Raw genomic sequence first — 25,030 nt, 5'->3', positions numbered from 1 at the left:
GGCTCACATCTGTAATCCTAACACTTTGGGAGGGCAAGGCAGGAGAATCGCTTGAGCCTAGGAATTCAAGACCAGCCTGGGCAACATAAGCAGACCCCATCTCTATAAAAAGTTTAACAATAGCTGGACAGGGTGGCATGCACCTGTGGTCCCAGCTACTCAGAAGGCTGAAGTGGGAGGACTGCTTGAGCCTGAGGGGCTGATGCTGCAGTGAGTCACAATCACACCACTGTTCTCCAGCCTGGGCAATAGAGCAAGACCCCATCTCAAAAATTAAAAGAAAAAATAAATAGATTTAGACGAAATGGACAAATTCTTAGGTGAATAGGGCTTAGCAAAACTGACTCAAGAAAAAATAGAAAACCTAAATAGCACTATAACTATCAAAGAAATTCAGTCCTTAATTTAAACCCTCCCCATAAAGAAATCTCCAGGCACAGATGATTTCACATAAAAAAGTGATGAATACTGCATATAGTCCAATTTATGAAAATATAGTTTCACACGTATATTACATATATAGTATAACTATATGTATATTCATACATATTTATATAGTTATTTAGATTCATATATGTATGCAAACATATAAAGAAACATGGGAGGATGCACATCAAACTGCTGACTGTGATGACTGTGACAGAGGGGACTTAGGGGCTGGCCATTGCCTGTGCTGTTCCCATTTTTGTGAAACCATAAAAAAAATTGTTTTTGAGACAGGGTCTCACTTGCGATCTGGGCTGGAGTGCAATGACACAATCACGGGTCACTGCAGCCTGGGCCTCCCAGGCTCAAGCAATTCTCCCACCTCAGCCTATGAGTAGCTGGGACTCTAGGAATGCCCTACCACACCCAGCTAATTTTTGTATTTTCTGTAGAAATGGGGTTTCACCATGTTGCCCAAGCTGGTCCTGAACTCCTGGGCTCAAGCGATCCCCCTACCTTGGCCTCCCAAAGTGCTGAGGATTACAGGCACGAGCTATCACATCCCGCCTGAAATAGTATTTATGACCAAACATGACCCAATCGAAGATGAGATTCATTGATGTAAAATAGCCATTGGTGGGAAGATGATGTTGAGATTCACCCTGGGACTTCCCTGGAAACTGCCATATCCACAGCAAACAGAAGTTGTTCAATTAAGTGTTAGTCCAAAGGAAAAAGAGCATTTCTCCCATTTCATCATTCAATGAGAGTCTACCACATATGTAACACTGTGCATTTATTTACAAAGAGGTTAGAGAAACACACAGAATCTGGCCCCCCTTTGCACTGGGGAGTCACCGTCGTCATAATAAATACAGTAATTTTAAAAAAGAAAAAAAATACTAGATTGGAACAGCTGAGGGTCATCAGGCTTCCCCCATTCCCTCTCACAGTGGGTGGGGGCACGAGATAGAAACCATCTTCCTTTCCCTCTTCTACCTCTGAATCCTCCATAATTGTCCAGGGATCGAGGTGAAAGAGTCCTTCTTTCCAGGTGTTGCCAACTCCTACGTGACCCTCAAAACCCCCAAATCAGTGCTCCTTCCCTTCCCAGGGCACTCTGCAGGAACCACCTGAGTCAGACACAGAGTCTCTGACCAGGGTGCCAAAGGGATAGCTTAAGGGTCCAGGGACATGGAGAGGGCACTTTGTGAATGAGAGGGGGGCCATCGCTGGGCAAGGAAAGGAGGAATGAGAGGGCTCATCAGGAATGACAGCAGTGAAGGGAAACAGACTAGGCTTCTAAACTAAAATGGGGAAATTCAAACAGAATTACCCCTTTTGCATACATGGACACTTACTGTACGGATGAGGAAAGTGACGCCCAGAGAAGGGGAACTGTCTTGCCCAAAGGCTTCCGAGCTAGAAGCTGAAACGGGTCAAACAGGGCCCCTCCCCCTTCCTCTCTGTGGTGGAGGGGGAGCCTTTTCAACCAAGACTGCTAGGAGTGGGGAGAGTGAGGAGGGTCTTTGGAAGCAGAGAAAACGATGGTCTTTGGAAGGTAGATGTGGAAGGGTCAGTGGTTGGGAGTGTGAAGGTGCAGAGGCCATGAAGGGGGAGCCCAGGCAAATCCCCAACTTCACACTGTAGTCATGACCTTGAGAGAACCCGAACGGAAACGCAGTATCTTTTTCTTGAGCGCGTGGGAAGCCTTGATCTTCACGAAAACTTTGGCGGGACCCGCGGGCGCCCCTGCACCTGCTCCGCCCCCTGGCCCAGAGGCCGCGGTGGCCGCCACCAGCTGCTGCGGCCACACGAGGCCACCGCTGCCGTCTGAGTCGCTGGAGGCGGAGCTGAAGGCGGGCGACTCGCCCTCGCTGGCGCTCGATTCGCTCTCCCCATAACCCCCGCCGACGCCTCCCGCGGGACCCCGGCGTCCCAGGGGCCCCAGGCGCCCAGCGGAGCATTCGGAGTCGCTGCCTGCGCAGCCGTAGAGCAGACGGCGCTGGGGAGCTGATGGGGACGGGCTGGGGCCGGGAACACGCCCTGCAGGGGCTCGGGGCCGCACGCGGCGCCCGTCGGCAGCGTCGATCTCCGCGGTGGAGCGCCAGCGACGGCAGGACCCTGCAGCCTGGGCCGCCAGCGTGGGCGCTGGGCCGCGGCGGGGCCGTGGAGGCCGAGGCTCTTCCCGCTCCGCCGTTGGGTATTTGGGGGGCCCCGACGGCACCGAGGCGGCGCGGCCCAGCAGGCTGGTCTCGGATTGGGAGCGCGAGGCCTTGCGCGCCCTGGGCGAGCCCCGGCGGCCCGAGGCCTCGGTCATGCGTCCACGGCGGCCGGCGGCCCGGGGGCGCTCCCGGGGCGGCGACTGCTCCACGCTGCGGCCGCGGGTCAGTGGCGGCGGCTTGCGGCGGGCGGCACGGCCGGGGAGGCCTCGGGTGGCCGCCTGCGCGCCGGGGATGTACTGCGCCTTCACCAGGCGGCCCTCGGCTGGGCTGTCGGGGGGCGAGGGGGCGGCGGGCGGCGCGGCGGGCTCGGGTGCGGCCTCCGACTCCCACGGCGACGCCCAGGCGCGGCTCAAGGCGGCGGGGCTGGTGGGGAGGCCCCCGACGCGCTCCATCGAGGGCTCCCGCGCGGGCCGCGCGCTGCCGGGGGGCGGAGACGCGTCGGGCGGCCGCTGGCGCAAGCTGTTCTGGCGCCGCGGGCCGCCGTCCGCGCCCCCGGGACTGGTCCGGGGCTGGCCCGCCCCCCGGCGGCGGCGCCTGCGCAGGAGCGCCGAGATGTAGCCGTCAAGGGGCCGCCCGGTGCCCGCTGTGTCGGGTGAGTTGGTGGGAGGGCGGCTGCAGGGCCGTGGGCTACGCAGCGCCACAGCGTGCAGTGGGCTGGGCGTCAGAAAGGGCCCCGCGCGGGCCCGCCGCTCCGCCGAGGAGCAGGCTTCCGGGCCGGCGGACCCCCCTGCCGTCGGATAGGGCGCTGAGAAGGACCGCGGCACCGCTGCCCGCGCGCCCACCACCTCCGGAGCGCTGGGACTGGCGTCTCCTAGGGGAGGAATGCCAAAAAAGAAAGAGTGGAGAGGCTCTCAAAGTCCTTTTCCGTTTCCCATCCAGCCTAGAAGGGGCGGGTTGCCTCCTTCCCTTCCCATCCCCATCTCAGCATAAACCCTGCTCTCACCTCTTCCCTCATGTAAAATTCCTAATAAAATCTTTACTGGGTCCTACAAGACCTTGCATGACTTCTCCTGCCTCTGCCTCTTCAACCTCACATCTTACCCTTCTCCTTTTTCTTTTCTTTTTCTTTCTTTCTTTTTTTGACTCACTGAATATTCAAAAACATCCTTTGGGGCAGGCACTTTTGTTTTTGTTGTTGTTATTGTTGTTGTTGTTTGTTTGTTTGAGACAGAGTCTCGCTCTGTTGCCCAGACTGGAGTGCAGGGGCATAATCTCGGCTCACTGCAACCTCCCGGGTTCAAGTGATTCTCCTGCCTCAGCCTCCTGAGTAGCTGGGATTACAGGCATGTGTCGCAATGCCCAGCTATTGAGGCACTGTTATTATCCCATTTTATTTTATTTTATTTATTTATTGAGATGGAGTCTCGCTCTGTCACCCAGGCTGGAGTGCAGTGGCTCAATCTTGGCTCAGTGCAACCTCCACCTCCCGGGTTCAAGCAGTTCTCCTGTCTCAGCCTTCCAAGTAGCTGAGACTACAGGTGCACACTACCATGCTGGCTAATTTTTTTGTGTTTTTAGTAGAGATGGGGTTTCACCATATTAGTCAGGCTGGTCTTGCTTGAACTCCTGACCTCAGGTGATCCACCTGCCTTGGCCTCCCAATGTGTTGGGATTACAGGCGTGAGCCACCATGTCCAGCCGATTTATTTCTTTGTTTTGAGACAGAATCTTGCTCTGTCGCCCAGACTGGAGGGCAGTGGCGCAATCTTGGCTCACTGCAACCTCCACCTCCCGGGTTCAAGCGATCCTGCCACCTCAGCCTCCTGAGTAGCTGGAATTACAAGTGTTCAAAACCACGTCCAGCTAATTTTTGTATAGATAGGCTTTCACCATGTTGGCCAGGCTGGTCTCAAACTCCTGGCCTCAAGTGATCTGCCTGCCTCCCAAAGTGCTGGGGTTATAGGTGTGAGCCACCTGGCCTAGCCATATTTCATTTTAACAGGTGGAAAAACAGGCCCAGAAATAAGAGACCTGCTCATAATCACATGAAAAAGAAATGTCACCGCCAGAATTGGAATCCAGGCCCGATTCAGAAGTCCGTGCCCACAACTCTCCTTACTGTCCTCTCCCTGGCCTCAGGGACCCACCCTCACCCACCTTACCTAGGGACTTGGGTCTCTCACTGGCATAGATGCCCCGGGGCTCAGAGGGACCCAGGCGACCATAGGAGCTGGATCCGGAGAAGCCGCTGTCCCCACAGAAGGTTGAGGGCGGTGAATCTGGGCCTCCTGTAGAGCTGGGATCTTCATAGAAGCCTGAATTTCCAGGAGAAGCAGGGACACTTCAGGGGGTTTGGGAAGGCCAGGCGCAGGGAAAGGAGGAGATGGGGTGGGGAGAGACATGGGGGCCTGAGAAATAGGGAGACGGGGAACATGGAGGTGTCCCAGGCAGACCTTACCCCTCCACCCATGCTCACCCGAGCTGCGCCCGCTCTCCTGTTCCAGGCCCCCAGACTCCAAGCTCAGGTCTCCCAGCTGCTGTCCCAGGTCCCAGACGAGCCCAGGCAGGGCTTCCTGAAGGCATAGGGAGAGCAGGATGGTCAGAAGGCCCCCAGTTCTCTGCCGACTGGTCCCGTATTCCACGAGCTCATGGGCAGAGTTTCACTTTGACAATGAGGCTCTGGCTTCAAAAGGATAAAAGCAGTACCTGAGTCCCAGAACCCCCTCAAGATCTCTGTCCCTTCATCCCCATTAGAAAGTCCTTCTGTCTAACTCCAGTCTGTCGTGCTGCAGCCGCATCACACCTCTTAGGTGTGATGAGGCCTCAGAAAACCCCCATCTCTTGGCCGCTCTTTATTAGCTGCTCTCCCAAGTCTGTGCTCAGAGCCCCTTGACCCCAATTAGAATGTCCCTCCTTGAGTCTAACTTCAGGGATTGCTGTAAGGACAGTTCACTGCTAAAAGGTGGTATCCTGGACCCCCAGATCCCTTAGCCATGGGTCTGCCTTCTTCTCCCAATTTTTTTTTCTTTTTTTTTTTTTTTTTGAGACAGGGTCTCACTCTGTTGCCCAGGCTGGAGTGCAGATCCCAGCTCACTGCAGCCTCTGCCTCCCGGGTTCAGGCAATCCTCCCAACTCACCCTCCAGAGTAGCTGGGATTACAGGTGCCCACCACCATGCCCAGATAATTTTGTGTTTTCAGTAGAGCTGGGGTTTCACCATCTTTCCTGGGTTGGTCTTGAACTCCTGACTTCAGGTGATCCACCCGCCTCAGCCTCCCAAGGTGCCAGGATTACAGGCATGAGCCGCTGTGCCTGGCCTCTCCCCGTTTTGACTCCTTTCTCAGATATGCCTGTGGCCCCTTATCACCAATGGAAGGTCCTTTAACAAGTCTTCCTTAAGTCCTTCCTGCTGCAGATGACCTCTTTCCACCACATGGCTACAATAGGCTGACCATGACTCATATACCTCTTTGCTCTCCCCTCAGAAAGAACCTCCCAAGCCTCCTGGAAAATCCTGTGAGTCTAGCCTCACTGGCACTGCAGCAGCCATCCCCAGTACGTTCCTTTGCCCCAGAGACCACATCCTCCTTCTGCCTTTGGTCCATTCCCACCAGGAAGCTCCAGTGAGCATACCGTTCCTCATCAACATAAGAAATTTCTGGGAGTCAGGCTGGGTGCGGTGGCTCACGCCTGTAATCCCAGCACTTTGGGAGGCAGAGGCGGGCAGATCACATGAGGTCAGGAGTTCGAACCAGCCTGGCCAATATGGTGAAACTTCGTCTCTATTAAAAATACGAAAACTAGCGGGATGTGGTGGTTTGCTCCTGTAATCCAAGCTACTCGAGAGGCTGAGGCGGGAGGATTGCTTGAACCCAGGAGGTAGAGGTTGCAGTGAGCCATTGCACTCCAGCCTGGGCAACAGAGGGAGACTCTGTCTTTAAAAAAAAAAAAAAAGAAAGAAAAAGGAAAGAAAAGAGAAAGAGAAAGAGAGAGAGGAAGGAAGGGAGGGAGGGAAAGAAAGAAAAATAAAGAAAGGAGGGAAGGAAGGAGGAAGGAAGGAAGGTCTGATGGCCAGGCGCGGTGGCTCACACATGTAATCCCAGCACTTTGGGAGGCAGAGGCAGGTGGATCACGAGGTTAAGAGTTCAAGACCAGCCTGGCCAACATGGTGAAACCCCATCTCTACTAAAAATACAAAAATTAGCCGGGTGTGGTGACACATGCCTGTAATCCCAGCTACTGGGAAGGCTAAGGCAGGAGAATCACTTGAACCCAGGAGGCAGAGGTTTGCAGTGAGCTGAGATCGTGCCATTGCACTCCAGCCTGGGCAACAGAGCAAGACTCCGTCTCAAAAAAATAAAAAGAAAGGGAAGAGAGGGAGGAAGGGAGGGAGGGAAGGAAGGAAAGAAAGATTGATTGATTTCCGTGAGTCTACCCTGGATCTTTCTTGCTGCAGGAAAAGAGCCCTTCTCATCAGATGTGAATTAATGAAGGTGACAACGTTTTAGGGGCGTGACGGTGACAGCAGGTGGGGTGAGGGCCGAAGCAGCACGATGGGGTCTCCAAGACATGAGGACTTAACCTCATTTTAGAAAACAGGGCCAGAGCCAGAAAAAGTCTCACATGGGTCTGAGTGAGGCCGGGTAGCAGCAGGCAGCCTCGGGCTGGCGGTTGACCCTCAGACAAAAGCGGCTTGTCTGGACCGCAGGAGGGAGGGAAGCGGGGAGGAGGGGTTGGGAGGGCAGCCACCCAGCCCTGCCTATTTAGGGCAGAAAGACTGGCCGGCTCCCGGCTGCCACAACCCCCCCAATTCCAGTCTCTCCAGGGCCCAGCCCCACCCCTCCCCCGACAGCAGAAGCCCCCATCCGGGTCTGTTTATTCGAGGAAGGTCAACAAATCATTCCACTTTGGGCTCTTGCCCTGGGCATGTTGAGATGCTCACGGTGAAGTCATCTTTGAGTGGAACTCAAAAAAGCAGCTGAATTGTGCAGCATCAGGAAGTAGCTAAAAAAATCTCAGACCGCCCATGTACCCCGTGTCATGTCCCCCACAAATCACTGGCATGCCGTCTCCCCTCTGGCCACGCCTGGCCTCGCCACCGTCCCTCGAACAGACCATGTGTGCTCCTACCTTGGGAGAATGTTTCCCACACATACCATCCTCGCTTCCTCCAGGTCTTAGGTGACGTGGTCCCTTCTCTGACACCTTTCCAAAATAGCTTCCCTGTATTGTGTACCCCGTTGCCCTGCTTTTCACTTTTTTTCTACGTATCAGTAATGACCTCTTTATTTAAAATTATACATCAGAAGCCAGGCGTGGTGGTGTGTGCCCGTAATCCCAGCTACTCAGGAGGCTGAAGCAGGAGAATAACTTGAACCAGGGAGGTGAAGGTTGCAGTGAGCCAAGATCGCGCCACTGCACTCCAGCCTGGGCCACAGAGTGGGACTTCATTTCCAAAAACAAATGAAATGAAATAAAATAATACATCAAGGTGTCATTTGTTTGTTGAGTCTCTCGCTAGAATGTCAGCCCTAGGAACGCAGAGATGTCTGTCTGTCTAGCTCCCAGGCGCACCCCCACCCAGTGCCTAGAACAGTGCCTGGCACAAAGTGGGTGCTCAGGAAATATTTAATGGGCTAGGCGTGGTGTATGCCTGTCATCCCAGCACTCTGGGAGTGCCAAGGTGGGAGGATTGCTTGAGGCCAAGAGTTCGAGACCAGCCTAGGCGACATAGTGAGAGACCAAGTCTCTCTCTCTCTGTGTGTGTGTGTGTGTGTGTGTGTGTGTGTGTGTGTGTGTGTTTATTTTTGAGACGGAGTCTAGCTCTGCCACCCAGGTTGGAGTTCAGTGTCACAGCCTGGGCTTACTGCAGCCTCCGCCTCCCAGATTCAAGTGATTCTCCTGCCTCAGCCTCCCAAGTAGCTGGGATAACAAGCATGTGCCACCACACTTGGCTAATTTTTGTATTTTTAGTAGAGATAGGGTTTCATCATGTTTTCCAGGCTGGTCTCGAACTCCTGACCACAAGTTATCCACCCACCTCAGGTTCCCAAACTGCTGGGATTACAGGCCTGAGCCACTGCACCCGGTCTTTTTTATTTTATTTTTGAGACAAAGTCGCACTCTCTCACCAGGCTGGATTGCAGGAGCACACTCATGTAGCCTTCAACTCCTGGGCTCAGGTGATCCTACCACCTCAGCCTCCCAAGCAGCCGGGACTACAGGCGCGTGCCACCATGCCCAGCTAGTTTTTGTGTTCTTTTGTAGAGACGGCGTCTCCCTATGTTGCACAGGCTTGTCTCGAACTCCTGAGCTCAAGCAGTCTTCCCGCCTCGGTCTCGCAAAGTGCTGGGATTACAGACATGAGCCACTGCACCCAGCTCTCTCTATTTTTCTGAGACAGAGTTGCAGGAAGACTCACCTTGAACTCAGATGGGATGGACCCTACACTATTTTCTTTTTAAGATGGAGTCTTGCTCTGTTGCCCAGGCCGGAGTGCAGTAGCACAATCTCGGCTCACTGCAACCTCTTGTCTCCCAGGTTCAAGCGATTCTCCTGCCTCAGCCTCCTGATTAGCTGAGACTACAGGCGCGCGCCACCACGCCCAGCTACTTTTTGTATTTTTAGTAGAAACAGGGTTTCACCATGTTGGCCAGGAGGGTCTCAATCTCTTGACCTCCTGATCCACCTGCCTTGGCCTCCCACTTTGGGATTACAGGCGTGAGCCATCGCACCCGGCCAAACAGCTCTCTATTTTCAGAAAAGAAATATTAGATGAAGGAATGAATATATACAATGGAATACTATACGGCTGTTAAGATGGAATAAGTCAACTTTCTGTATAGAATCATCACCAAGATATAGCATTGAACAGAACGAGAAAAGTGCAGAATATAGTATGAGTGAGAGTGACTCAGAATTACCTGGAGGGCTTGTGAAAACTCAAACTACCGAATCCCATTTCCAGAGCTTTTGCTTTCAGCCTGGAGTCGGGCCCAAGTAGTTATACGGCAAACAAGTTCCGTGTGATGTGGTACTACTGGCCAGGGGGCCACGTTTTGACCGGCATAGTCTCTGGGACCTCATCCAAGAAACCAGAATTTGTAAAAAGCAAAGCTCTGACAAAAGCTCTGCTGTGTTTTTGGTTTGCAAGCTGTTTCTCTTAGGAGATAGGTTGGAAGAGGTCTGGGAGGTGACACTAAGGTGACAGTGATGGTGACCTCAGGGGGGAGGTTGGATTTAGGGGCTCCAGGGAGGTATGGGGGGACTGGATGGCAGAAGGAAGTGTTTAAGGAGGTGTGACTCGGCATCACATTAAGCTCTGCAGCTCCTCAGCTGTGTGACTTTGGGTGGGTGACTTTACCTCTCTGGGCTTCAATTTCCTTATCTATAACTGGGCATCAGAGGATACTATCTCCTAGGGGTTATTGTGAGGATTAAATGAGTTTCTTTTGACACATAATAAATGCCGGTTTGTATGATTACATGAAAGCTATGAATTTCTTACAAGGAAAATAGAAAATGTTTCCACTGTTTAATTAAAAATTAATGTAGGGGTCCAGCACAGTGGCTCACACCTGTAATCCCAACACTTTGGGAGGCTGAGGTGGGAGGATCATTTGAGGCCAGGAGTTTGAGACCAGCCTGGCCAACATGGTGAAAACCTGTCTTTACTAAAAATATAAAAATTAGCCAGGGGTGGTGGTATGTGCCTGTAATCCCAGCTATTTGGGAGGCTGAGGCAGGAGAATCGCTTGAACCCAGGAGGTGGACGTTGCAGTGAGCCAAGATTGTGCCATTGCACGCCAGCCCAGGCGACAGAGCAAGACTCTATCTCAATAAATAAATAAATAGGCCAGGCGCAGTGGCTTACGCCTGTAATCCCAGCACTTTGGGAGGCAGAGGTGGGCGAATCACCTGAGGTCAGGAGTTTGAGACCAGCCTAACCAACGTGGAGACACCCTGTCTCTACTAAAAATATAAAATTAGCTGGGCATGGTGTCGCATGCCTGTACTCCTGGCTACTTGGGAGGCTGAGGCAGGAGAATTGCCTGAACCCGGGAGGCGGAGGTTGCGGTGAGCCGAGATCATGCCATTGCACTCCAGCCTGGGCAACAAGAATGAAACTCCGTCTCAAGTAAATAAATAAAGGCCAGGTACAGTGGCTCACATCTGTAATCCCAGTGCTTTGAGAGGCTGAGGCAGGAGGATAGCTTGAGCCCAGGAGTTGGAGACCAGCCTGAACAATATAGCAAGACTTCATATCTAAAAGGAAAAAAAAAATTAGCTGAGTGTGGTGACATGACCCTGTAGTCCTAGCTTCTTGGGAGGCTGAGGCAGGAGGATTGCTTGAAGCCAGGAGTTAGAGGCTGCAGTGAGCTATGATCGTGCCATTGCACTCCGGCCTGAGAGACTTTGTCTCAAAAAATAAATGAATAAATCAATATATCATTTAAAAATATATAAATAAACAGGAAAGGGTGGACTTTTTGCTAAGTTCTGGGAATCTAATTCCAGTTCTTCCACTACAAGGAAGAGCAGAAATTAGGGAGACAGACAGGAGATGCCTCCTCCTCCCCAGCGCCTAGACACCCCCCAAAAAATATCTCAAGTCTACACCCCTCTATTTGCAAGTCTGGCCTCATTCCTTCCAGTTGCAAAAGGATGAATCTTTACAAGATTTAGAAAGTCCTTGGCCTGAGTTTGGCTCCCTGCCTCCCCTCCGTGCTTCTCATCCTTTCTTTGCAGGCTTAATAAGTGTGTGGTTAGGACCCCTGGAGACCCCTTTGCCCAAATTTCCATGACTTTGTTTTCCTCACGTGCCCCTCGTCAGTGTCCAATGCCCATTTATCTCTATTAGGAAGTCCTTCTGCAAGTCTACCTTAAGTCCTTTTTGCTGAAAGGATCCTTTCTCCTTCTTGAGAGCAAACAGGACCCTTCCCTCACCCAGGATTCCTGCCTGTCTTCTCTGAAACACCCCTGATCTTTACTCAGTATTCCCATCATTCCTATTAGAAAGTAATCAAGTCTGGTTTCAGTCTTTCTTGCCTTGAAGGAAGTGTATTTCTGGCAGGGGGTGGGGGTGGGGCAGTAAGTCATAAGACAAGGGCTGGGGATCAGAGGAAGCCCTCACTCGCTCTTCAGAGGGACCCAGGAACCCCCAGCACTAGAGAAGTTTATATTTAGCGCTTCTCTGCTCCTCCTCCTCCCCCCGCCTGCCACCGCCTCCTCCCTGATGCTGGGACAAGCTTTGCCTAGAGACTGGGGGGTGGGGGGGACAGGCCTCTCCACTACCATCTCAAGCCGGGAGGACAGAGGGCTGGGGGGAGGAGGGGACAGAGGGACTGAGGAGAGGGAGACTGAAGGGCAGAGATGGGGAAGGTGAAGGGTGAGAAGGGGAGAGACGGAGAGCAGGGGGGGAGAGGACACAGCTACCCTATCCTCTTGCCTCGCCTTCTTGTCAGGATGGAAGGCGCCTTCCAAGCCTAGCCAGCTTGGGGTGGGGGGAGCTCGCGAAGGTCCCCACCATCCGTCTCTAACTTTGGGAGGGGGTGGGGCCTCCCACAGCTGTTTCTGTTTCCAGAAAAGAATGTGCAGGGGGGTCCCACTCCTGAGAGGGGGAGGGGCCGGGCGTGCAGCCCCGGGAGTCTGGCTTCAGTCTTTCTCCCCAGTCCCCATCTGGGGAGGGGGCAGTCGAGGTCAGCGGCGGGGAGAGCCCCCGTCACCTCGGCTCAGGTTTCCCGAAACGGGAAGCTCTGGCCACACACAGGCTTAGGGATGGGGATCTGCCGCGGAGCCAGGGTGTGCGGGCTGGGGGGAGGGGAAGAGAGACCGAGCCTGGGACGTCGGGCAAGAAGAGAGAGCGAGGTGCAGACAGGCAGGAAGGGAAGGCCAGGGAGACAGATGCAGAGGGACACAGAGACGCAGAGATGGAGAGACAGGATGGAGAAAGAGACGCAGACACAGAAAGTCGCCGGGATGAACCCCAGGACGAGCTCGGGAGACTCAAGGAATGACACAGAAATGGGAGAGGAATGGAGCCTCCGCGAGTCATTCCGGAGACCTATGCCCATCTTCCACCGTGAGAACACCCAGAGTCCAGAAGTATCCTCCAGGCGCTGCCTCGACCTGCCTCCCCTTGGGTCAAGGAGAGCCAGGGCCACGTAGAAACAGGGGAAGTGCCACCGAAGGGTCAAGATCCCAGTGGGGGGTCCTCAGGGACTGTGAGCTTCCTCTCAGCAGTGGTCTCTCCCTCCAGAGGCCTTGAGATCCCCTCCTCCCACCCCGTCCCCTCCAGAGATCTCCAAGCACACCAGGACTTAGGGAAGATGGAGCCCTGGTAGCGGGGCCCAGAGAAGGGCATGTTTGGAGCCTGGCTGTGTGACCTTGGGTGAGTCGCTTGCTCTCTCTGAGCCTCAATGTCTCTCTCTGTTAAATGGGGGACTATCAACCCCTGTTTCCCAAGCTGCAAGAAGACAACGCTTGCAAAGTACCCGGTCCCAGGTTTGACACATACTTGGCGCCCAGAAAGATTTTCTTTGGGAAAGGGGTGTAAGGGATGGGGCCTGTGTTTCTCACGAGGCCCCAGTGGGGACGATGCAGTTTCCCCTTCCCCCGATTTGGGGGCGGGGAAGCCCGGTCTGGTCTGCCGCCGGAACTCCGGGGTCTCCAGCCCCACCCCCTGTCCTTCTCACTCCCTGCCTACCCGGGTCCCCAACCCCCCCGGGTGTCTGAGCATCCAACCGAGACAGACACAGACGGGGGTGGAGGGACGGATGGACAGGCGGCCCCTTACCAGCTGCTCCTCCAGGGCCGCTGCGGCCCGGCGCGCCGCCGCCGCATCTTCATCCTCATCGGCGTCCTCCTCGTCCTCGGCCTCGGCGCCCCCCATTCCGGGCTGGGCCAGCCGCAGCGCCTGCTGCACGCGGTACTCCTGCCTCTCCCGGAGCCAGTGCAACTCGCAGAGCCCGGCCAGGCTACCCTCCAGCCAGCCCCGCAGCCGGCCCCGTTCGGGGCTCACCGGGAACGAGAAGGCCCGGATCATGGCTGCGGCCCCCCGCCCCAGCCCGGCCGGGCCCCGCGGCCACCCCTCTCCCGGTCCCACCTCCCCGCCCCAGCAGCCTGCCCGCCCGCCCGCTGGCCGGGCTGTCACCGTCTCATCTGCATAGGCGCCCGCCCATTGGGCCGCCCACCCGCGCCTTATCTGCATGGCCACGCCCCCGGCAACTGAGCAACAGCTGCCTATTGGTGGATACCCTCCCTGACGAAGATGATCGGCCGTGCACCCGCGCCGCCCTACACGACGCATGCTCGCAGCTGCCTACTCGCTCCTCTCGCCACGCCCCCTCCGTGCAACTGTCTTGGGGCCCTGGTCACGCCCCCCCACGCGTCACAATGAAACAAGCCCGCCCTTGCTTCAATGCCATTGGTCTGTGCCTGGCCGGTCTTGCAGCAGGTTCCACCCTCTTGCGGGAGAGCTCTGGCTACCATTGGACTGTCCGGTACGAGGGGAAGGGTGATCTATAAATAGGGAATGGGTCCACGTGACAGTTTGGCAGCTGCTCCTACCCCTTCAGCCCGCTCAGCCTTCAGCTTCTGAGGCTGCGCAGGGGGAGAAAAGGGTTAGAGGGTCGAGCTCTGACTTCGCCTCCTCTTCCAAGAAGCCTTCCCAGACACTCAGCTGTAAAACGAGACGTACGTCCTCCGATAAAATTTTGTTTCTACTTAGGGCTGGCTTCACCAGCTTGGAATCCGCTTAGAAGGGTCTTCGCGCTTGGTTGAATGTTCTGCAGTTGCTGTCTTGAAATTCTTAGTTTTTGAGCAAGAGACCCCTTGTTTTCACTTTGCGCTAGGCCAAATATGTAGCCGGCCTTGCTGCTAAAAGTCTAAGATCAATAGCATTCCAAATTCTGGAATTATAAGACCCTGGGTGGAAGATTCTGTTCTTTGACCAGAAGAGAGTCTGAGCAGCTTTTGTCTCCCAGGTGCTGTGAGTTTGTATGCTCATCATTCTTCCATTCCAGGGGCCTTTGTTCTACGTTCTAAGGGGCTTTGTTCTCAGCCTTCTATGATGCTCTATGCTCAACGTTCTCTGGTCCTAGGAGTCTGAGCCTGACATTAGTTTCCAAGACTTTCTGCTGTGTCCCCAGGCTCCGCGAGCAGGGCTGGGGCACCCTCAGGCGGCCAACCTGTGTCACTACGCCGAGCGTGCCTCTACCAACTTCCAAGACCTAGCTCTAATATTCATACCCATTTCTCAGACAAACCTTGGCTCCATAAAAGCCAAGACCCAGAAGATCGTATGAGAAATTCCCTCTTTTATGATTCCCCGTGCACGAAGTGACCTTCTGGTGGTGAGATGGAGAGAAAATGATAGTGCCAATAGACAGCAAAGTCTCCTGGAGCCAGGCTTCCTCAGGGTGAGTCACAGATCTGCCACTTTCCAGGTGAACTTGGAAACTTACTTAACCTCTCTGTGCTATCGTTTCTTCATCTGATCACAGGATCATAATACTGGCTGCCTCATAGAGTTTTCCTGAGGATTAAGCAGTGTCTTCTGTGGATCAAGAACCACAGAAGAGTTTGATAAATAAGTTTTAAAATAATCAGAAAGTTTCAGGGGAAAAGAAGTATTGAAATTTAGTAGAGACAACCTTTGTTCAGTCTTCCTCTTGTTCAGAATAGACTTAGAAAATTAGTTGGGTGTGGTGGTGCTCGCCTGTAGCCCCAGCTACTTGGGAGGCTGAGACAAAGGATCACTAGAGCCTGGGAGGGCAGAGGTTGCAGTGAGCCATGATCACGCCACTGCAGTCTAGCCTGGGCGACAACGAGATCTTGTCTCAAAAAAAAGTGGGGGTCCATGCGCAGTGGCTCATGCCTATAATCCCAGCACTTTGGGAGGCCGAGGCGGGTGGATCATGAGGTCAAGAGATCGAGACCATCCTGGTCAACATGGTGAAACCCCGTCTCTACTAAAAATACAAAAAATTAGCTGGGCATGGTGGCGCGTGCCTGTAATCCCAGCTACTCAGGAGGCTGAGGCAGGAGAATTGCCTGAACCCGGGAGGCAGAGGTTGCGGTGAGCCGAGATCGCACCATTGCACTCCAGCCTGGGTAACAAGAGCGAAACTCCGTCTCAAAAAAAAAAAAGAAAGAAAGGGGGGGTGGTGCTTTTAGACTGCCCTAATTTTCCAACAATAGGGAGATAGGCAAGGATTGATAAGTGTTTGGGGTGACATCAGTATTCGTTTTCCATCCCTGCTGTATGTACAAGATCAGTTGAACCATTTGCTCAGAACAATGTTGAATCTGGAGCTGATTTAGGGTTCCTTCTGGTCACCAGGCATTTGAAGATGAATATTCCTAGGAAGATAAGTAGAAAGAGAATAAGAGAGTAAAATGAAGGTGCAAGGCCAGAGAGCAGCAGGTGGGAGGATTCTAAGAAGGAGGTGAAGAGACATCCTTGGTTAGTGGAGTCCAAAGAGCTGTAGCAATTCTGAAGATTTCCTTTTTGACTTCTTGATGTTTTTATTAATGGTGATGCCAAAAGATTTCTGGAGAATCAGCCAGGCGCAGTGGTTCACATCTGTAATCCCAGCACTTTGGGAGGGCGAGGTGGGCAGATCACCTAAGGTCAGGAGTTCAAGACCAGCCTGGCCAACATGGCGAAACCCCATCTCTACTAAAAGTACAAAAATTAGCCAGGCATGATGGCACACACTTGTAATCCCAGCTACTTGGGAGGCTGAGGCAGGAAAATCGCTTGAACCTGGGAGTCGGAGGTTGCAGTGAGCTGAGATGGTGCCACTGCTCTCCAACCTAGGCAACGGAGGGAGGCTCTGTCTCAAAAAAAAAAAAAAAAAAAAAGGAGAGAGAGAATGCAAACGAAAGGCAAAAGTTCCTGGGCGCGGTGGCTCACGCCTATAATCCCAGCACTTTGGGAGGCTGAGGTGGGTGGATCACCTGGGGTCGGGAGTTCAAGACCAGCCTGGCCAACATGGTGAAACCCCGTCTGTACTAAAAGTACAAAATAATTAACTGGGCGTGGTGGCAGGTGCCTGTAATCCCAGCTACTCGGGAGGCTGAGGCAGGAGAATTGCTTGAACCTAGGAGGCAGAGGTTGCGGTGAGCCAAGACCGTGCCATTGCACTCGAGCCTGGGCAACAAGAGTGAGATTCCTCTATCTCAAAAAAAAAAAAAAAAAAAAAAAAAAAAGTGTAGGGTCCATTCCATCTGAGTTCAAGGTGAGTGTTCCTGCAATGTCTTTTCCGAAGGACGAAATTCCCTGTTTGGAGAGTGCGAAGAGGCTATGATGGAATATCCGGAGGGAAGGCAGCTTGCACCTGTCAGTGACCAGCATGAGTCTGCTTAGTCCTTGATCATATCTGAGAAAGTCTGATTATAGTAGATTAGAGTCCTTAAGGGCCCAATAGGAGTAGAATCCTCGTGAGTCGTTGAGTGATTATTTCATAAGAAGATTGTTGATGTGCGCTCTGGCAGGAAGAGTAATGGCCCCCCAGAGATGTCTTCATCTTATCCCTGGAAGCTGTGACTATAGAACCTTTTATGGAGAAAAGAACTTCTTGTGATTAAGAATCTTGAGATAGGGAGATTTATCTTGGATTATCCTGGTGGATCCAATATAATCAGAAGTTTCCTTATAAGATGGAAGTGGGAACATTAGAATCAGAAAAATATGTAAATATAGAATTAGAGGCTGGGCCAGGCACAGTGGCTCACACCTGTAATTCCAAAGCTTTGGGAGGCTGAGGTGGGAGGATCGCTTGAGGCCAGGACTTTGAGACCAGCCTGGGCAACATAGTGAGACCACATCTCTACAAAAAAATCAAAATAAATAAAATAATTAGCCAGGCATGATGGAGCACATCTGTGGTCCCATTCATTTAGGAGGAGGATCAGGAGCCCACGAATCTGATGCTGCGGTGAGCTGTGATTGTGCCAGTGCACTCCAGACTGGGTGATGGAACAAGTCCCTGTCTCAAAAAATAAAATAAATCTCTATTGTTTTTTTTCACCCATTTCTAAGCCAATAAATCTCTAATTTTATATATATATATAAATATAAATATAAATATGGAACGCTTCATGAATTTTCGTGTCATCTTTGCACAGGAGCCATGCTAATCTTCTCTGTATCGTTCCAATTTTAGTATATGTGCTGCTGAAGCAAGCACAAATCTCTATTGTTTTAAGGCACTACATTCGTGGTGATTTGTTCCAGCAGTGTCTTCATTTGCTAAGGTGGCCTTAACAAAGCACTACAGACATAGTTTAAATGCCAGAAATTTGTTTGTTTTGAGACAGGGTCTCGAACTGTCCCCTAGGCTGGAGTGCAGTAGCACAATATTGGCTCACTGCAACCTCCGTCTCCCAGGTTCAAGCAATTCTCCTGCCTCAGCCTCCCGAGTAGCTGAGATTACAGGCACCTCGCACCATACCTGGCTAAAGAGACAGGGTTTCATTATGTTGGTCAGGCTGGTCTTCAACTTCTGACCTCATGATCCACTCCCCGCTTGACCTCCCAAAGTGGCTCACACCTGTAATCCCAGCACTTTGAGAGGCCAAGGTGAGCAGATCATTTGCAGTCAGGAGTTTGAGATGAGCCTGGCCAACATGGTGAAACCCCGTCTCTACTAAAAACACAAAAATTAGCCAGGCGTGGTGGCGTGCACCTGTGATCCCAGCTACTCAGGAGGCTGAGGCAGGAGAATCACTTGAACCTGGGAGGCAGAGGTTGCAGTGAGCTGTGATCATGCCACTGCACTGCAGAGCGTGTGGCCCCTGTCTACAAAAACCCTGGCAGGATGCTCATTAAGGGGGTTGATGGTCATTTCCCCCTGAAGCTTAAGTAGTGCTTATAGACACAGAGGAGAGAGTTGGCTGGAAGTGAGAACTGGGAGACTGAATCTTAGACTCAAATTCCTTTTGCATGTCAAAGCTAAATAGTGTCAAGTTCAATGTCCCTTTTCTTTACAGTATATACAAGTGTCTATCAGATTAGGTTTTGAGGCTCTGCAGTGACCCACGCCTGTAATTTCAACACTTTGAGAGGTGGAGGCAGGAGGATCTCTTAAACCCAGATGTTCAAGACCAGCCTGGTCGACATTGTGGGATCTCATCTCTATAACAAATAAAAAACATGCCCGGGCATGGTGACTCATGCCTGTAATCCTAGCACTTTGAGAGACCGAGGCAGGCAGATCACTTGGGTCAGTAGTTCCAGACCAGCCTGGCCAACATGTTGAAACCCTATCTCTATTAAAAATACAAAAATTAGGCATGGTGGCTTGTGCCTGCAATCACAGCTACTCAAGGAGGCTGAGGTGGGAGGGTCACTTGAGCCCAGGAGGTCTAGGCTGCAGTGAACTGTGATCATGCCACTGCACTCCAGCCTGGGCAACAGAGTGAGAGACTCCATCTCAAAAAAATAAATAAATACATTAAAAATTAAAAACTAAATTAAAAAACAAACAGAAAATTAGCCAGGTGTGGTGGCTCATGCCTGTAGTCCCACCTACTCAAGAGGCTGAGGGGGAGAATGGCTCGAACCCACGCAGTAGTTTGAGGCTGTAGTGAACTATGATCATACCACTGCACGGAAGCCTGGCTGCAGCGGACAGAGCGAAACCCTGTCTCTAACAAGCAAAGTTCGGTGTTGTGGTTCCAGGGGTCCCAATAGGATAAACTTTTTGTCTCTAATGATGTAAGTGGTAGGGCCCCAAGTTTTCATTGTGTGGCTTTAATTTCATCTTTTCTTTTTTTGAGATGGAGTCTCATTCTGTTGCCCAGGCTGGAGTGCAGTGGCGCCATCTCAGGTCACCACAACCTCCACCTCCGAGGTTCAAGGGATTCCCCTGCCTCAGCCTCCTGAGTAGCTGGGACTATAGGAGCACGCCACCACACCCAGCTAATTTTTGTATTTTCAGTAGAGGCGGGGTTTCACTGTTTTAGCCAGCCTGGTCTCGAACTCCTGACCTTGTGATCTGCCCACCTTGGCCTCCCAAAGTGCTGGGATTATAGGTGCGCTCGGCCTGATTTTATCTTTCATGGCATTCTCATGATGTTGCGCTGTCTTGGAATTCTGTAACTGAGGAATTTCGATGTTTTTTAATCGAAATTAAAAAACATCTTGTCTCTTGTTTCTGGTCTCGGGATATTAACTAGTGGCAAGACAGAAGCAGGTCAAGGCTGATAGTCTTTTCTATACATTTTCTAGCCTGGGTCTGTCACAGGAGATGGATTCATCTCTCTGTTGCCTACACTTCTAGACCTTAGACTAAATAGAAGCATAGGCATTGGGGACGGAGTCTAAGAGACTTTCCCCAATAGTCTTAGCTTCGACTATACCTCAGAGGTATCCTGCTCATTTGAATACCTTCATTTACTGAGGCTCATTTAGCATCTTCAAATCAAAGAGCTGCAGCTCAGCCAGGTGCAGTGGCTCATGCATGTAATCCCAGCACTTTGGGAGGCCTAGGCAGGTAGATTTCTTGAGCCCAGGAGTTTGAGACCAGCCTGGGCAACATGGTAAAACCGCCACAAAAAATACAAAAAATTAGCCAGGCATGGTGGCACATGCCTGTAGTCCCATCTGCTCAGGACGCTGAGGTGGGAGGATCACTGGAGTCCAGGAGGTCAAGGCTGCAGTGAGCTGTGATCACACCACTGCACTCTGGTCTGGGCAACAGAGTGAGACCTTGCCTCAGAAAAGAAAAAAAAAAAAGGGCCGGGCGCGGTGGCTCACGCCTGTAATCCCAGCACTTTGGGAGGCCGAGGCGGGTGGATCATGAGGTCAAGAGATCGAGACCATCCTGGTCAATATGGTGAAACCTCGTCTCTACTAAAAATACAAAAAATTAGCTGGGCATGGTGGCGCATGCCTTTAATCCCAGCTACTCAGGAGGCTGAGGCAGGAGAATTGCCTGAATCCTGGAGGCGGAAGTTGCGGTGACCCGAGATCGCGCCATTGCACTCCAGCCTGGGTAACAAGAGCAAAACTCCGTCTCAAAAAAAAAAAAAAAAAGCTGCAGCTCTGGAACCAACCATCAGATGGACAAGTTGATACAAATCAAACTGGAAAACCTCACAGAGTAAGCTCTCAGTGTTAGCCTAAATTGGCTGCTAAATTCTTTCGTTTTCCTGTTTTCTTAGGCTATGTTGCCCAAACTGGACTCGAACTCCTGGGATCCAGTGATCCTCCCACCTCAGCCTCTTAAGTAGCTGGGAATACAGTCACATGCCACCATGCCCAGCTTTCAGGTAGGTCTTTATTTTATTTTTGTTTTGAGATGGAGTTTTGCTCTTGTTCAGGTGCATGCTCTGATGGCTCACTTTCAGCTGTGGAAGGTGGAGGACCATGTGTTAGGCTGTTATTGGAGAACTGGGGAGCTGAAGGGCTGGAGTGAAAGGTAGAGAGAGGTGGACACGTGTTCCCTCCAGTGTGTTCCCTCTGCTTTGTCTTTCAAGGCCAAGGTGAAGCTTAAGAGGTCACCTCCGGGCCGGGCGCGGTGGCTCAAGCCTGTAATCCCAGCACTTTGGGAGGCCGAGGCGGGTGGATCACGAGGTCAAGAGATCGAGACCATCCTGGTCAACATGGTGAAACCCCGGCTCTACTAATACAAAAAATTAGCTGGGCACGGTGGCGCATGCCTGTAGTCCAGCTACTCAGGAGGCTGAGGCAGGAGAATTGCCTGAACCCAGGAGGCGGAGGTTGCAGTGAGCCGAGATCGTGCCATTGCACTCCAGCCTGGGTAACAAGAGCGAAACTTCGTCTCAAAAAAAAAAGAGGTCACCTCCGACTACCCACCCTCTCTGACCCCTGAGAGCTCATTCTACGCTGCCTAGGCCTCCCAGACTCCCCCAGCCCTGCCCTTCCCATGCTGGGTCATCACTGTCTAGGGGGAGGTATGTCTCTCCACTGGATGGTGAACCCCAGGGAGTCCTCGGCATGACCCAGCTCAGTGAGACAAAGAAATGAGTGAATATATACTTCTTTATATATTCAGCATATAGAGAAGTCATCACATCAATATAAAATAATTTTTTTTTTTTGAGACAGAGTCTCGCTCTGTCACCCAGGCTGGAGTGCAATGGGGCGATCTCAGCTCACTGCAACCTCTGCCTCCCAGGTTCAAGCGATTCTCCTGCCTCAGCCTCCCCAGTAGCTGGGATTACAGGTGCATGTCACCAAGCCTGGCTAATTTTTTGTATTTTTAGTAGAGACGGGGTTTCACTATGTTAGCCAGGATGGTCTCGATCTCCTGACCTCGTGATCCACCCACCTCGGCCTCCCAAAGTAAAAATACTAAATGTTACATATCAGTTTTCTACTACGGATCAGACTTGGGCTAACTGCATTTTATTTTAGTATTTTATTTTTGAGACAGGGTCTCACTTTGTTGCCCAAGCTGGAGGGCAGTGGTATGATCTTGGCTCACTGCAATATCTACTTCCTGGGCTCAAGTGATCCTCCAGCCTCGGCCACCCATGTAGCTGGGACCACAGGCACAAGCCACCACACCCAGCTAGTTTTTGTTACTTTTTGTAGAAAGGAGTTTCATCATGTTGGCCAGGCTGGTCTCAAACTCCTGAGATCTAAGGGATCTGCCTGCCTCAGTCTCCCAAAGTGCTGGGATTACAGGCGTGAGCCATTGAGCCCAGCCTGAATTGTTATTAATAGTTGTGATTAGCAGGAGAAACACCACCAAATAAAAAATCAGTCATCACAAACCATTAAGATTGCTTCCTTTTCTCCAAGTTCTCTACCCTGTTCCCAACTCCTCCATTACTCCTCCCTCTGCTTCTTGTCTTCTCTCCTGGCAATCCTCTGTAATCTCTACACCAGCTAGTCCTCCTTCCAAGACTCCTCTACCATCAGTCCTCTTTCCCCACCGCTTCCATCCTTCCTCTTTTCAGGCAGTCCTCCTTCCACATGGACCCCATCTTGGTACAACAGACTAATTAATGATTCAAGAGTGCTGTGTGCTCTGGAGACCAAGGCCATGGGGCCAGAGATGAGTCCGTTTTAATTGCTGGGGAGACAGGGAAGAGCCTTAGAAATAGCTCCCTCCCCCCACCCCACGTGTCCCATCCAGTTTGGGCAGGAAGCCACTTTCCCTAAAACAGTTCATTGCTGGGATCCTCTGAAGAGCTGCTGTGGAGGGCAGCCGCTAGACGAGGGCACAGGGCCTCAGAGGACGCTGATGCGCTCTGTCAGCCCCTGCATGTCGTGGTCCTGTGGTGGATGGGCCCCAGCGAAATCCCTGTCCGTGGGTGGCCCGGACCCAGGCAGCGGATGCTCTGCCACAAACTGCTCCCAGCGTGCGTCGTCACTCTCGTGCGTGATGTATCGCTCGCCCATCTTCCCCTCCAGTTCTCGGAGGTCCAGCCATGTCTGGTACTCCTGGGCCCGAGAGAACTGGGGTTAGCTTGGGGTCTGCATCGGAGCAGTGCCTGGATGCCATCTGCTCTGCCACTGAGATCTGGGTACCAACGAAGGTGAAGCCACACCCTCTGCAACCCACCTAGCCAGTAGATATTTAGCTCCACCCCCTCCTCCTGCACCCAGCCAATGGAGGCCTAGCCACATTCCAGACCCAAGGAAACCTACATCCTCCACTACCTGCCTAGCCAGTAAGTGGTCTAGTTCCATCCCTTCCTCCAACCCAGCCAATGGACCAGCCCTGCCCCCTGCATCACCTGTAACCAGGGATGGCTGAGAGATTTGTCCACACTGTAGCGTTTGCGCATCTTCACCTGCAGCAGGTTGTTGATAAGGTCGATGGCTGCACAGCAAAGAGAGAAACAGTTCAAGCACTGCAGGACAAGGGGTCGTTCCTCCTCCAATAGGCCCCCCAGCCTGCCTGCCATCAACACCTTCCTTCTGCACTAGCTCAGGTGACTCAGAGGCCTCATCTGTGCCAACCACTCACCCACCCATTTCCTCATTACCTTACACATTTGTGCACACTGGCTCCTTCTCTTCACCGATTCTCTTATTCCATTTCCCCATTCCCCTGTGTCACCACTTTTTTTCTTTTTGCTATACACAGGTACACACAATTACACTTGTACTATTATTTTTATTTTTACTTATTTACTTGTTGAGACAGAGTCTCGTTCTGTTGCCCAGGCTAGAGTGCAGTGGAACAATCTTGGCTCCCTGCAACCTCCACCTCCCAGGTTCATGAGATTCTCCTGCCTCAGCCTCCTGGGTAGCTAGGAATACAGGTGTGCACCACCCCATCCAGCTAACTTTTTGTATTTCTAATAGAGATGGGGTTTCACCATGTTGGCCAGGCTGGTCTCAAACTCCTGACCTCAAGCAATCTCCCTGCCTTGGTCTTCCAAAGTGTTGGGATTACAGGCGTGAGCTACGGCTTCACCCCAGGTTTCAGGCCCATCTTCACCCAAGTCATGGCCCCAGTACCCAGCAAAGTAGCCACGCCCTTGTCCCTCAGTCCTACCCACTGGTGCCTCCTTTTTGCATGGTTGACCCTTTTGTGGTCATAAACCCAAAGGCTCCAGGTCCCAGCCAATGCCTTGAGAAGCTCGGCCCCTTCTCCTTGTCACCCCAGCCCTTTGGCACCCTCAAGTCCAGTCCCTCTCCTGGTCCCACCCAAGACAAGCCAAGTCTCACTCAGCCCCCTAAGGCTCCAATATCCTCCTTAGCGCTTCTGGGACACTTGGTTTCCAGCCCAAGTAACCTAGTGTAGACCTGAGTCCCAGCCCACCGTTTACAGGACCGCCCCTCCTGTGGCCCCGCCCCTCTGGGAGGCCCGCCCCAGCACTAGGCTCCACCCCCAAGGTGCCAGGCTGTTTCTAGGTCCACCCCCTCCCGTGGCCCCGCCCACTCCTCCAGCCCCACCCCACAACCAACCACCCACCCACCCACGGGATAGGCGGGCCCCAGGCACCTCCAGCTGAGATGTGGCTCCAGGGGGTGGCCGGGTACATGAAGGCAGCATTCTGGATCTGGTCATTGATGTCCTCGTCCTCGTTGAAAGGGAACGTGCCGCTGAGGCTGACGTACATGATCACGCCCACCGACCACATGTCCAGCGAGCGGTTGTAGCCCTGGTTGAGCAGCACCTCGGGCGCCAGGTAGGCCGGCGTGCCCACCACGGAGCGGCGGAACGACTTCTCCCCGATGATGCGCGCAAAGCCAAAGTCACACAGCTTCACCTGCAGAGGGCGAGGGGTGGAGGGTCTAACGGGTGATGGAGCCGCACCTGCCCCAGCATCCCCACCGCACCACCCTCCATGGTATTCCAGAGAAAGCTGAATGCTGGTTTGAATCCAAGGCACCTCGGCTCACTAGCTGAGCACCCTGGGCAAGTGACTTCCCCGCTCCGTGCCTCAGTTTCCCCATCTATAGGAAGGAGATGAGCAGAAAAGTGCCTATCTCAGAGGACTGCCATG

At 52.7% G+C, this 25,030-nt stretch overlaps 2 protein-coding genes, 1 long non-coding RNA gene and 1 other non-coding gene across 5 annotated transcripts in view; 1 reads left to right on the top strand and 3 right to left on the bottom strand.

The window, feature by feature from the left end:
• Positions 1–1,205: 1,205 nt before the first annotated feature.
• DACT3 (dishevelled binding antagonist of beta catenin 3) lies at positions 1,206–13,752 on the bottom strand. Its single transcript, XM_021668543.2, has 4 exons — positions 13,386–13,752; positions 5,068–5,164; positions 4,754–4,906; positions 1,206–3,462 (listed from the first exon to the last, which is right to left on the bottom strand). The coding sequence occupies exons 1-4, from the start codon at positions 13,632–13,634 to the stop codon at positions 2,066–2,068; spliced, it is 1,896 nt and encodes a 631-aa protein (XP_021524218.2). The 5' UTR covers positions 13,635–13,752; the 3' UTR covers positions 1,206–2,065.
• A 447-nt stretch (positions 13,753–14,199) lies between these two features.
• LOC135276734 (uncharacterized) lies at positions 14,200–24,778 on the top strand. The gene is made up of 4 exons (XR_010344249.1): positions 14,200–14,284; positions 14,851–15,009; positions 20,762–20,869; positions 24,616–24,778. It is a non-coding gene; the product is annotated as an uncharacterized LOC135276734 (long non-coding RNA).
• On the bottom strand, positions 17,678–17,784 carry LOC135276837 (U6 spliceosomal RNA). Its single transcript, XR_010344395.1, has one exon. It is a non-coding gene; the product is annotated as a U6 spliceosomal RNA (small nuclear RNA).
• Positions 22,586–25,030, bottom strand: part of PRKD2 (protein kinase D2) — a 36,970-nt gene continuing 34,525 nt past the window's right edge. For both annotated transcript variants that reach the window (XM_064381139.1, XM_064381140.1), the window contains exons 17-19: positions 24,526–24,793; positions 23,309–23,394; positions 22,586–23,012 (exon numbers count right to left, since the gene is read on the bottom strand). In XM_064381139.1, coding sequence (XP_064237209.1) covers positions 22,800–23,012; positions 23,309–23,394; positions 24,526–24,793 — 567 coding nt within the window. In that variant the 3' untranslated portion in view covers positions 22,586–22,799. The remainder of the gene's footprint in view (positions 23,013–23,308; positions 23,395–24,525; positions 24,794–25,030) is intronic.

Source organism: Aotus nancymaae, unplaced genomic scaffold (genome assembly GCF_030222135.1).
Source record: "Aotus nancymaae isolate 86718 unplaced genomic scaffold, 86718_ANA_hifiasm-v0.15.2.pri h1tg000028l, whole genome shotgun sequence".
NCBI classification, from domain to species: Eukaryota; Metazoa; Chordata; class Mammalia; order Primates; family Aotidae; genus Aotus; species Aotus nancymaae.
This window is presented reverse-complemented; position numbering and strand designations above follow the sequence as displayed.

Coding starts and splice junctions, on each gene's coding strand:
- DACT3 (XM_021668543.2), bottom strand. CDS start 13,634: ATGATCCGGGCCTTCTCGTTCCCGGTGAGCCCCGAACGGGGCCGGCTG. Junction 5,165..13,385: donor CGGCCCTGGAGGAGCAGCTG/GTAAGGGGCCGC, acceptor CTATGCCTTCAG/GAAGCCCTGCCTGGGCTCGT. Junction 4,907..5,067: donor GGAGAGCGGGCGCAGCTCGG/GTGAGCATGGGT, acceptor CTGGAAATTCAG/GCTTCTATGAAGATCCCAGC.